General features: G+C 44.5%; 1 protein-coding gene across 2 annotated transcripts in view; it reads left to right on the top strand.

Moving 5' to 3' along the window:
* Window positions 1-11221: 11221 nt before the first annotated feature.
* The window catches only part of Lrpprc (leucine rich pentatricopeptide repeat containing), a 93888-nt gene continuing 92874 nt past the window's right edge, over window positions 11222-12235 (top strand). For both annotated transcript variants that reach the window (XM_048353017.1, XM_048353018.1), the window contains exon 1: window positions 11222-11412. In XM_048353017.1, the coding sequence (XP_048208974.1) occupies window positions 11264-11412 (149 nt within the window). In that variant the 5' untranslated portion in view covers window positions 11222-11263. The remainder of the gene's footprint in view (window positions 11413-12235) is intronic.

Here is a 12235-nt window from a genome sequence, read left to right on the forward strand (position 1 = left end):
GGCTGGGGCTTCTAGAAGGCTTTTCTTGATTGCCTCAAAGGCTTTTTGCATCTGCTCAGTCCAATGAAATTCTGGGAGGTTTATGGTGGCTTCATATAAAGGCTTGGCCATCTCAGCGAACCCAGGTATCCACAGCCAGCAAAAACCCGCTGTTCCCAGGAACTCTCTGACTTGTCTGGCTGACTTAGGCACAGGGATTTTCAGCACAGTCTACGTGCATCTGACAGCCAATGCTTGCTCTCTTTGAATATGAAGCCCAGATGGATGACTTCAGGTTTACAAATTTGTGCCTTCTAACATTCTAGTTTGTAAAAGCATTTTCCTGACTGGCTGGGGAACTGATCTCTGATGACCTTTGCAGGCCTTTAACAGATCTCAATAAGGACACAATCTCAGGTCTACAAGCTTTCTTTCCTGAACAGATGTATCGGCTTAAAATTCTCACTGCCAGGGGCTGGGAATATGGCCTAGTGGCAAGAGTGCTTGCCTCATATACATGAAGACCTGGGTTCGATTCCTCAGCACCACATACATGAAAAATGGCCAGAAGTGGTGCTGTGGCTCAAGTGGTAGAGTGCTAGCCTTGAGCAAAAAGAAGCCAGGGACAGTGCTCAGGCCCTAAGTCCAAGCCCCAGGGCTGGCAAAAAAATTAATTAATTAATTAATTAAAAACAAAACATTCTCACTGCCAGTCAGAGCTTTGAGTAGATGCGGGGGTTTGGGATTTTAAACTCTCCTCTCATTTGACAAACTTACCCTTACTTCCCACTATTACAGATGACTGGCAAGTTCCTGCCCAGTAGACAGACATGGGCATTGGAAAGGCATGTTTATGAACTATTCTTCTAGGACTTCCAGGCTTTGATTAACTTTGGAAAGGCCAAACAGGAGTGACTCTAGGATCTGACACCATCTCTGCCATCCAAGCAGTGGCTTACTGCCTCTGGATTCTCCATCACTTTTGTCCCAGGAGGAGTGACTTTCCACTGGACTTGGACTCAGGGCCTGAGCGCTGTCCCCCAGCTCTCCAGCTCAAGACTAGCACCCTACCACTTTGAAAAATTAGTACTCAATCTTCAGTGGGAGACAACCAGAATATATACTTCCTTTCTGCATCTCTTGCTGGTACTTCCATTTGTCTCAGTCAGATCTAGGGGTGGATCGTCATGATCTAGTAGTAATCTAGTGACTAAATTACAAATTTACCTCGCCCAATATGCTCAGTGAATAGTAGTGGAAAGCAAACTAGATAAACGCGATCAGATTTACACTTAGGAATGGCAAAGGAAAACGTATTTCTTCTTGGACAGGGGTTAGAAAGGCTTTTAGTGGGGTGAATTTCTTGGTGAGCTATCATATTTCTTTTTTGTTTGTTTGTTTTTGTTTTTGCTTTTGCTCAAGGTTAGCACTCTGCCAACTTGAGCCACAGCTGGCCTTTTCTATATATGTGGTGCTGAGGAATCGAACCTAGGGCTTCATGTATAGGGGCCAAGCACTCTTGCCACTAGGTCATATTCCCAGCCCTGGCTATCATATTTCTACATGATGGAATAATTTTATTGTCCCTTATTTTCCAAGGACATGTTGTAAATAAATATTGTAAAGGATTCTTTTCTTTATGTATGCGTTAGTACTGGTGCTTGAACTCAGGGCCTGGGTGCTGTCCCTCAGCTATTTTGCTCAAGGTTGGTGCTCTACCAATTGAGCCACAGCTCTATTTCTGACTTGGGTGTAGTTAATTGGAGGCAAGTGAGCTGTGGACTTTCCATTCCAGGCTGGCTTCAAACCACGACCTTCAGATCTCAACCTCTTGAGTAGCTAGGCTTGCAGGCATGAGCCCCTGGTACTGGTTTGGAAAGGATTCTTGTTCATGTGTTCAGAAGTCTTGAAAGTTGCTAGACTTTGAATAACTACAAGTCCCTGTTGACGAGGTTTATAGTTCCTGTGATAATACATTCTCCTTAAAACTCTAGCCACCTGACTATCTGATTCTGAGCAGTTAAAGCATATGATAACCAATGCCAGACATTTTGCAACTCTGTTCTTGCTTTTTGGCAGTCTTGGGTTTTAATCCCAGGACCTCTAGGTAGGCACTCTACTATGAGAGCCACATCTCCAGCTATTCTTGCAACTTCTTTCAGTTTAATGCAATTCCTCCTCCCGAGTGAAGTGATTTGAGAAACACTCTCAACCACCCAGACACCAAGAATGGACTGAGAGATATCAAATACAGTGAAAATAAGACTTGGATGGTTAGGAGTGGCCTTTTGATATTTGGCATCTGGTAGGCAGAGACACCCAGCAGAGTCACAATAAGTATTTTATTCTTCCAGTGGGTAGGCACCTCTCCTGATTCTTCATTGGCTTTTTATATGAAGTGTACAATATTCTGGGATGTTGCCTAAATTTCACTGTTTTTCTTTTTGTTGTTGTTGTTTGCTTGCTCGGTTCTCTGCTGGTCTTTGAGCTTGAACTAGGGCTGGAGGGCTATCCCAGAGCTCTTTTGCTCAAGGCCACTAGTCTCTGCCACTGGGCCACAGTTCCAGCTGGTTAGTTGGAGATAACAGTCTTACAGACTTCCTTGCTAAGACTGGCTTCAAACCACAATTCTCAGATCTCAGGCTTCAGAGTAGCTTGGATTACAGGCATCTGGCTCACTGTGCTTTTGGGTTTTTTTTGTGTTTTAAATAAGTTACACTTCTTGTCTCTCTTTCCAGTTTATTGTTATTTCTCTACGATGGGATTTCCTTTGTTTTCTTTTGTTAATTGGCCTTTCTATTTTTTGTAATTTATTTATTAATTAAACAAAATTTTTTTACAAGGTGTTGTGCAAAAAGGGTACAGTTACATAGTAGGGCAGTGTGTACATTTTTTTGTGATATCTTACACCCTGTTTTTCTTTCCCTTCCCTAGGTCAGGTAGACATATATACAATACACAATGTACCAAGAACATATACAGTAGCCACGTGGCCTACTCCAAAGAAAATTCGCCTAGGGCTTTAAATGTAATGTCGACATTAGACAATATGTCAACAGTAGTCTTATATAAACGTATATACATAGCTTTTGACCTTTATATGTTGAGTAGTTGTTTGGTTTTAGTTACATAATTTTGGGTCGCTGACCCAATCCTGTGGGAAATACCATTTGACAAGCAGTTTTTGGTTTCACAGACCTGGTCTCTACTGTCTCTCCGTCACCCCATCTTAACAGTCATATACCAGGGAGATCATGCCCCTTTGTTTTCTGTGTTCTAGGCTTGTCTCGCTCAACATTATTTGTTCAAGTTCTGACCATTTCCCTGCGAATAACAATATTTCACCATTCCTAATCACTATGTAGTATTCCATTGTGTATAGGTACCATATTTTTGGGATCCATTCATCTGTGGAGGGGCATCTGGGCTGATTCCATATTTTGGCTATTGTGAATTGTGCAGCGATAAACATGGAAGTGCAAATGTCTTTTTGATATCTTGGGACCTGCTGTTCAGGATAGATGCCTAGGAGTGGTATGGCTGGGTCATAGGGTAGGTCTACATTGAGCTTTTTGAGAAACCTCCATACTGTTCTCCAAAATGGTTGTACTAATTTGCACTCCCACCAACAATGGAGGAGGGTTCCTCTTTCCCCGCACCCCCTCCAGCATTTGTTGTTTCCTGAGTTCAGAGTATAGGCCATTCTAACTGGAGTGAAGTGGTATCTCAGGGTTGTTTTTATTGGCATTTCCTTTACTACCAGGGATGTTGAACATTTCCTCATATGTTTCTTTGCCATTTTTATGTCTTCTCTTGTGAAGTCTCTCTTTAGCTCCTTTGCCCATTTCCTAATTGGTTTACTAGGCTTGGAGGGGCTTAGTTTTTTGAGTTCTCTGTAGATGACAGATATCAGGCCTTTGTTGCTGTGCTGGTAAAGATCCTTTCCCATATGGTTGGCTGTCTTTCTATTTTGGTGGCTATGTCCTTAGCTGTTCAGAAACTTTTTAATTTGTAGTAGTCCCAGCTAAGGGACAGTGTTCAGGCCTTGAGTTAAAGCCCCAGGACGGATCAAAAGAAAAAGACCACCAAGAATGATTTCTTGCAGTGACACTTTAGACTGCAGCACTGGATTTCCTCTTTCTGGAGTGAGTACTCATTTCCTCAGCTGCTAGGAGTGTTGGAAGCTGGTGGCTCTTGGGACCAACCTGAATCTTAAAGATTCTCTTCCTTCCTTCTTTCCTTCCTTCCTTCCTTCCTTCCTTCCTTCCTTCCTTCCTTCCTTCCTTCCTTCCTTCCTTCCTTCCACTTCAAGGTAAGGCAGATAATTCAGCCTGGGCAATTCTCCAGGACCACATTATCTGACATCAAATGTCTTAGATGGAGGGCAACTGGAGAAAGAATTGAGAAATAAAGAGATTTTACTTGGGGCTGGGAATATGGCCTAGTGGCAAGAGTGCTTGCCTCGTATACATGAGGCCCTGGGTTCGATTCCTTAGCACCACATATACAGAAAATGGTCAGAAGTGGCGCTGTGGCTCAAGTGGCAGAGTGCTAGCCTTGAGCAAAAAAGAAGCCAGGGACAGTGCTCAGGCCCTGAGTTCACAGCCCAGGACTGGCCAAAAAAAAAAAAAAGAGATTCTACTCTCCTTCTTTTAGATGACTCAGCAGGAAATGTTGTCTATTTCAACCCTACTACATCAACACTGTTATACTAAAAACAAATCCTTGCTAAAACTTTAAATAAATACAAAAACAACCAGGAAACTCTATGACTTAAAAAATTAAAACACCTTTCTTACCAGTTCTCTTAGGGAAAGTTTTGTTTTTTCAGTTTTTTGGTTTTTGGGACACTGTCCCTGAGCTTTTGCTCAAGGCTAGCACTCTACCACTTGTACCACAGCGCTGCATCTGGCATTTTCTGTTTATGTGGTACTGAGGAATCAAACCACTGTACCACTAAGCCACATTCCCAGCTCTAGGGAAAGTTTTTGATTAGGCCAGATTGAGCCTCATTTCTGGGACCGTTACAGAATCATCTGTGTGTCAGGTGTCTCTGTATAGGTTTAGGGGTTGGCATCTACTGAAAGAAGGAAAGAGAGCAACATGAGCAGCCAAGAATAATAGGCATATCCATGTCTTGCAACTTAATGCAATGGAAAATTCTTTTTTCTTGGCCGTGGTAGAAATTGAACTTAGAGCCGTACACATGTTAGGTAAGTTTTCAATTATCACTAAACCACATTTCCCAAAATAGTAATATAGTCTTCTTCATAGTCTTTAATAAGCCCAAGTAAAATCTTTCAGTCTTTCCCTCAATTCAACTGAAGTTATCAAAAGGCAATTTGCACACAAGTGTCCAAAAGAAATTATTTTTCAAACTTTAGAAAGACATAACTAAAAAAGAAATTCATTATACGTGAATTTGAAACAGGAAATTTGAACAGAAAAGAAGATTACATATGCTCAGAAAAAATTAAATACTTTCTAGTTCCTTTAAAAAAATACATAAAAGAAACCCAATTAACCAGGAGATTTAAGAAACGCATGCCACATTTTTGTAATTAACGATGACTGTTCAACAAAGACTTCCTAAAGTTTATTTTCAGCTATTATAAGGATTATAACTGCTCTCTGTATTGAAAGGACTCAGTTGTGTAGTACACTGAAATGCCAATTATGTTTGACTACCATTGTATATTGATTTATCTAGACACTATCTGCCCTATGGGAAACACATAAACTTTGCAGCCTTCACACCTGGTAATGCTGGGAAAATATCAGCCACAAACCCTTGTTGCCAGCATGGGTGGTTTTCTTATAGTTAATGACCCTGCATCTGTCTTCTTGGTTTGTGCACTTAAGAAAGAATTGTTGTTTGACAGAAGTGTTGCTGAAGGGTGGAACAATAATAAATTGGGCCTTCACTTACAATGAGAGTCTCCAGACTGTATGCAAACAAGAATCTGAGTGGAATATTTTTGAATAATTGGGAATTACATACATGAATAAATTTGGATATGAAAAATGTAGTCACAGATGGCAGAAGCCCTTGATTCAACAGATAAGTTGCCTTAAGTAAAAACACAATCACAGCTAAAGATTAAATCTGCTGCTTAAAATATGTTAAGGCTTTTAAGCAAAATAGACATTTAGACTCAAGGCAATCATTTGATTCTTTGCTCACCCTATTTTGAAGGCGCTTATGTGAAAACAGGAGACTAAATCAGGGTTTTGGTTTTCTTTTTTTTTTTTTTTTTTGCCAGTCCTGGAGCTTGGACTTGGGGCCTGAGCACTGTCCCTGGCTTCCTTTTGCTCAAGGCTGGCACTCTACTTCTTGAGCCATGGCGCCACTTCCAGCCTTTTCTGTTTATGTGGTACTGAGGAATCAAACCCAGGGCTTTGTGCATGCTAGGCAAGCACTCTACCACCAAGCCACATTTTCAGCCTCTCTAAAGAAGTTTTATTTTTTGATCCTTTGTTAGTTTCATAAGCTGTGTGTGTGTGTGCGTGCGTGTGCGCGCTCGTGCCCGCTGGTATGGGACTTGAACTCAGGGCTTCATGCTGTCACTTAGCCTTTTCACTCAGGTTGGCACTCTACCACTTAAGCCATACCTCCACTTCGAACATTTTCCTTGTTAATTAGGAATAGGAGTCTCACATATGTTCCTGCCTGGGCTGACTTTGAACTGTAAACTTTAGGTCTCAGCCTCCTGAGTAGCTAGGATTATATGTGTGAGCCACCAGTACCTGGCTTTCATAAACTACTAAAGGGAAAATAGTTTGTTGACCAAAGAGAAAACTGTTCCCCTTTCATATCCACTGCATTGATTTCTCCTTTAGGATGTGGCATACCATCTTTACAGCTCTGAAGCTTAAAGATAAATTCTCTCTTTCTTGCTCTCACTCTTTTTCTCTTTCTTGCCTTCTTTTGCCAGTCCTTGGGCCTGAACTCAGGGCTTGGCACTGTCTCCATGGCTAACATTCTACCACTTTGAGCCACAGCACCACTTCCAGCCTTTTGTTTTGAACTCAGGGCTTCATGCATGCTAGGCAAGCACTCTACCTCTAAGCTACATTCTATGCCTAATTTTCTTTCTTTTTAAACTTTGTTCTTCAATACAAATTTCTGAAAAAGTTATACTCTTTGATGTTTACAACCGTTTTACATAAGACAATTTAGAAACAACTGTAAGTTTTGATGTTTGAGCAAGTATTTGCTAGAGACGTCTATCAATTATGTTGCTCTTGAACTCATGTTGGGCTCTTATCACTACAGTTTGGCACATTTGTTTCCCTGGTACTTGTAGCTCCTTTATGTTTACTGACATGATTAAATATAATGTTTTCAGACTCTGAGTCATGCTGCATCAATGAGCAGTGAAATTAAAATGCAGCCAAAATTTAAATTCTTTTTCCTCATGAAATTGTGGCAATGCTGAGGTTCAAAACTAGGACCCTGAAGTGATCAAGCCAAGCACACAGGTTCTGATTTCAAAACCCACATTGCCACTACCCCCGAAAACACCCCTCAAGAAAATAATTAATATTCAAGGTAAGGCCAGGTACCAGTGGCTCACACCTGTAATCCTAGCTACTCAAGAGGCTGAGATCTGAGGACAGTGGTTAGAAGCTAACCTGGGCAGTTAAGTCTATGAGACCCTTATCTCCAATTAACCAGCAAAAAGGCAGGAATGGAACATGATTCAAGTAGCAGAGCACTTGACTTGAGTGAAAAAGCTAAAGGACAGCATCCACACCCTGAATTCAAGGTCTAATACAAAAAAAAGGGAGCTAGAAAGAGAATCCAAATTTGTGAGGTTTACCCTTGATCATGAAAAGCAACAGCAGTTAAAAAACAGTTTGAGGCTTCCTTATCCAAAACGCTCAGGATCAGAAGTGCAGAGATTTTGATTTGGAATATAATTTTCATTTCACCTTTTAAATCTGTTTCCTCCCTCGTTTCCCCAACTTACATCTCCATTTTCCTAGAAGCTCAAGCCTAAAATTTGGAGGCATCCTTGGGTTGTGCCCAGTGCCGATCTATAAGCAAATATTTTTTTGTTTCTATTATTTGAATAGAGTATTACTTTGACCCTCTGTCACTATTCCACCTGGATTAAAGCCACTACCCTCTCTAGTCTGGATTATGAAATGGCCTTCCCTTTCTCCTAACAGCTCCTTTCCAAACAGCAACCAAGAAGCCAGAATGATCATTTAAAAAGGCATATTCATATCACAGCAAACTTTCTTGGTTTCTCATTTCTTTTTGAATAAATGAAGTCTTGAAATAAAAGTCAAAGGCCACCTGTCATCTCTTGTACAACCTCTTAGCCATCTCTTTGACATCCCTGTCCACCCCTGGCCCTGGAACACTTCTTTCATCCAGTCTTCCTTCTTATCATCATGCTGCTGGTCTCTAGAACTGTAGTACTTTTTTTCCCCACCAGAAACTCCTTCTGGCCTCTTCCTACCCTTCATTCAAGTAGGCGTCAAACTGGTAAAAACACCCCCTGCCCCTCCCCACTACTGGGGTTTGAATTCTGGGCCTCATTTGCTAAGCAAGGGCTCTACCACCGAACAATACCTCCAGACCGTTTCGCTTTAGTTATTTTCCAGTTAGATAGGGCCTTTCACTTTTTACCTGCTACCTTTGGGCATTAATCCCGTCTAGTTGTGATTATACCAACAATCCCAACCCATTCTGCCCCAGATGGTAACTTCCTTTCCTTGCAAAGTTGTTTTTAGCATACATGTTGGTACAAAGGTCCTTATGTCATCTTCATATGTATGCAATGTATTCTGTCCTACCTCATCCCCACCATCATGCTCCCTTACCTCTTCCCTATTCCATTGATCCTTCAACAGGCTTCACTGTTCTATATTGGTATCTCTATCTCTTGGAGCTGTCTCTGAGCTCTTTTTGCTCAAGGTAGCAATATATCACTTTGAGCCATAGCACCACTTGTGGTTTTTTGGTGGTTAATTGGAATAAGTCTCTTGGACTTTCCTGCCCCAGCTGGCTTTGAGATGTGATCCTTAGCTCTCAGCCTCCAGAGTAGCTAGGATTACAGGTGTGAGTCACCAACACCTGAATTTTTCGGGGGGGGGGGAAGGGGGTTACTGAAGATTGAAGGGCCTGGCACTCTTGATTCACTTTTTCACTCAAGACTGAGTGAGGCTCTACTACTTGAGCCACGTCCACTTCTGGCTCTTTGCTGATTTACTGGAGGTAAAGGTCTTGAATTTGTCTTCCCAGGCTGGCTTCGAACTGATATTCAAACTCACAATCTGCCTCCCTGAGTAGCATTACAGACATGAGCAAATTCTTTTTTTTTTTTTGCCAGTCCTGGGGCTGGACTCTGGGCCTGAGCACTGTCCCTGGCTTCTTTTTGCTCAAGGCTAGCACTCTGCCACTTGAGCCACACCGCCACTTCTGGCCATTTTCTATCTATGTGGTGCTGGGGAATCGAACCCAGGGCCTCATGTATATGAGGCAGGCACTCTTGCCACTAGGCCATATCCCCAGCCCCTGAGCAAATTCTTATATCAGACTCACCTTCTATACATGTGCATCTACTGAAAGGAGAGACTGCAAAGAGAATGAGTTCAATTACAGCTATTATGTATTTAGATTTTTTTTTTTATTATAAAAGGTGATGTACAGAGAGGTTACAGTTACATAAGTCAGGTAACAAGCACATTTTTGGATAATGTCACCCCTTCCCTTGCCCCCTCCGGTCGCCATCCACAAGTGGTATAGTTCATTTTCAACATAGTGTTTAGTGAGTACCACTGAAAGTATATAGTTCAAAAAGTTGTTTTAAAAATTATTTTTTGTGTGTGTGTGCCAGTACTGGGCCTTGGACTCAGGGCCTGAGCACTGTCCCTGGCTTCTTGTTTTGCTCAAGGCTAGCACTCTACCACTTGAGCCACAGCGTCACTTCTGGCCATTTTCTATGTATGTGGGTGCTGGGGAAATCGAACCCGGGACTTCACGTATACAAGGCAAGCACCCTTGCCACTAGGCCATATTCCCAGCCACTAAAAATTATTATAAAGAAGCACGGAGGTGTTACAGTTACCTAAGTATCTAAGTCAGGTAAAGAGTACATTTCTTGTTGGCTAATGTCATCTCTGTGAAACTATATATTACAAAAAAAAAAAAAAAAAAAACAGCTGGGTGCTGGTGGCTCCTTTCAGTAAAGCAGCCACCCAGGAGGCTGAGCTTAATGGATCACAATTCCAAGCCCTCCAGGGCAGGAAGTCCTAGAGACTTTTTTTTTTTTTTGGCCAGTCCTAGGGCCTGGACTCAGGGCCTGAGCACTGTCCCTGGCTTCTTTTTGCTCAAGGCTAGCACTCTGCCACTTGAGCCACAGCGCCACTTCTGGCCATTTTCTGTATATGTGGTGCTAGGGAATTGCCTCATGTATAAGAGGCAAGCACTCTTGCCACTAGGCCATATCCCCAGCCCCCTAGAGACTCTTAACTCCAGTTAATCACCAAAAAGCCGCCAGTGGAGGTGTGGCTCTAGTGGTTAAGCTCTAGCCTTGAGCGGACAGCGCCTACCAGGTCCCGAGTTCAAGCTCCGGGGCGCGCGAGGGTGCACAGAGACATTTTATTTTTGGTTAGGGCTCCAGTTCCCTAAAGCGAGGGTCCGTATAAGGGTTCGCGTTAACCTGCGTGTTCCTCCACGCGGTCCCCAACCGCCCCATCACACGGACCGCTTCCCATTGAGCGTCGGAGGCGCGCGGCCAGACGCGGAGGTCCCCAGCGTCCCCGCAGGCCGAGTCGGAGCCCAGGCTCGTCCAATCCGCAAGCGCGGCAGGAACCCGTGGTGCTCCGAACGTCAGAGGCAACTTTCACACACCCCTCCCAACACTCCGCGAGGCTCACGGTCGGCTCCGCTCCACGTCCCGCCGCGTTCGTTCTGGTTGGCCCCCGCGAGCCTCTGCGCCGGGAGGGGGCGGAGTCGACCTTTTGAGACTCTGCCAACTGGCCGGCGCAGGGGTGCCCTGCCTCAACATGCTCAGGGCATGGGCTTAATTCAGGAAAACAAACCTCCTGAGATATCTAACAGACATCTCGTGGAATATACCCAAGGACAGAATCCCCGTGGCCTCAGGAAAGTTGTTTCTTTTGCACTCTAAAAGAAGCCTGTTTCCACCACCCCCCCGACGCCGCTCACGCTCAGACTTTGGTCTCTCCCACGCCGGGCGACCCCCGGTGTCACGTGCTCCTCCTGTCCTTCTGCGGAACGTGCGTCCACCGTGGGGAAAGCTGAGCCATGGCTGCACTGCTGAGACCTGCCGGCCGCCTCCTGGGCTCCGGGGCCACGCCGCGCCTCCCGCTCTCGCTGCGTCTCCTCGCGGGGGGTCTGTGCCGGCCGCTGGCAGCCCCCTGTGTGCCGGCCGTTTGCACTAGGCCGGTTGCTGGGTGAGTAACCAGACCCTCCCTACCACTGGGCTGCGGCCGGCGGTGACCTGCGTGGGACCGGGTAGCGTCCCGCGGACCCCTCGCTGCTCCAGGGTCCGGTGTCCCCGGGCGGTGTCTCTCCGCCGGGTTGTGTGTGGGGAGGGATGGGAGGCGGGGGGAGGTTGGATGACAGGCTTGCGCGCCTTCCGAAGGTCACGGCCTAGGGCACGGCGCGCTTCCGGCTTCGTGCCTGCCTCACCACCTTAGGAAAGGCCAGGAGGATGGGTGGGAGGCCTGCTGCCCCACACGGGATCACTCGTGGTTCCCCTACTAACGGTCTACGGTTGGCGCTTTTGCCAGAGTTGAATGGAACTTTCCTACAGTATTTCCGTAAGTGCCCTGTGGGCTGGCAGTTGTCCCCGTGAGATCCGACTAGTTGCATACACGAGTGGGCGCATTGTTGCATACACGAGTGGGCGCATTCACGCAAGGCACTCTGTGTGGTTTTGTAAGGGGTGTAAAGACAAATTCGCAATGGGTGTCAAATGTGTGAGTAAATGCCCCTCATTGATGAGGTTACTGGGATGTCGGATATTACAGACTTTTGAGGCAGAGGGGAAAAAAGGCTGGTGAGGGTGTTACTTTGAGTGGTATTCTAACCGCAAAAGGGAGTTGGGTGCTTAGGGTTTTTCGTTTTTTTGTTTTGTTTTTTTTTTTGCATTGAAGAAAAACTTAAGGATTTGCAGATAGTGGTACAGTGGATTTAACATACAAAATAAGAACTCATAATCCAGAATAGGGCGAACTGGATTAGGCTCCTCAGTGTGTTTTCATTTTGCCATTG

Source organism: Perognathus longimembris, chromosome 8 (genome assembly GCF_023159225.1).
Source record: "Perognathus longimembris pacificus isolate PPM17 chromosome 8, ASM2315922v1, whole genome shotgun sequence".
Taxonomy (NCBI): domain Eukaryota; kingdom Metazoa; phylum Chordata; class Mammalia; order Rodentia; family Heteromyidae; genus Perognathus; species Perognathus longimembris.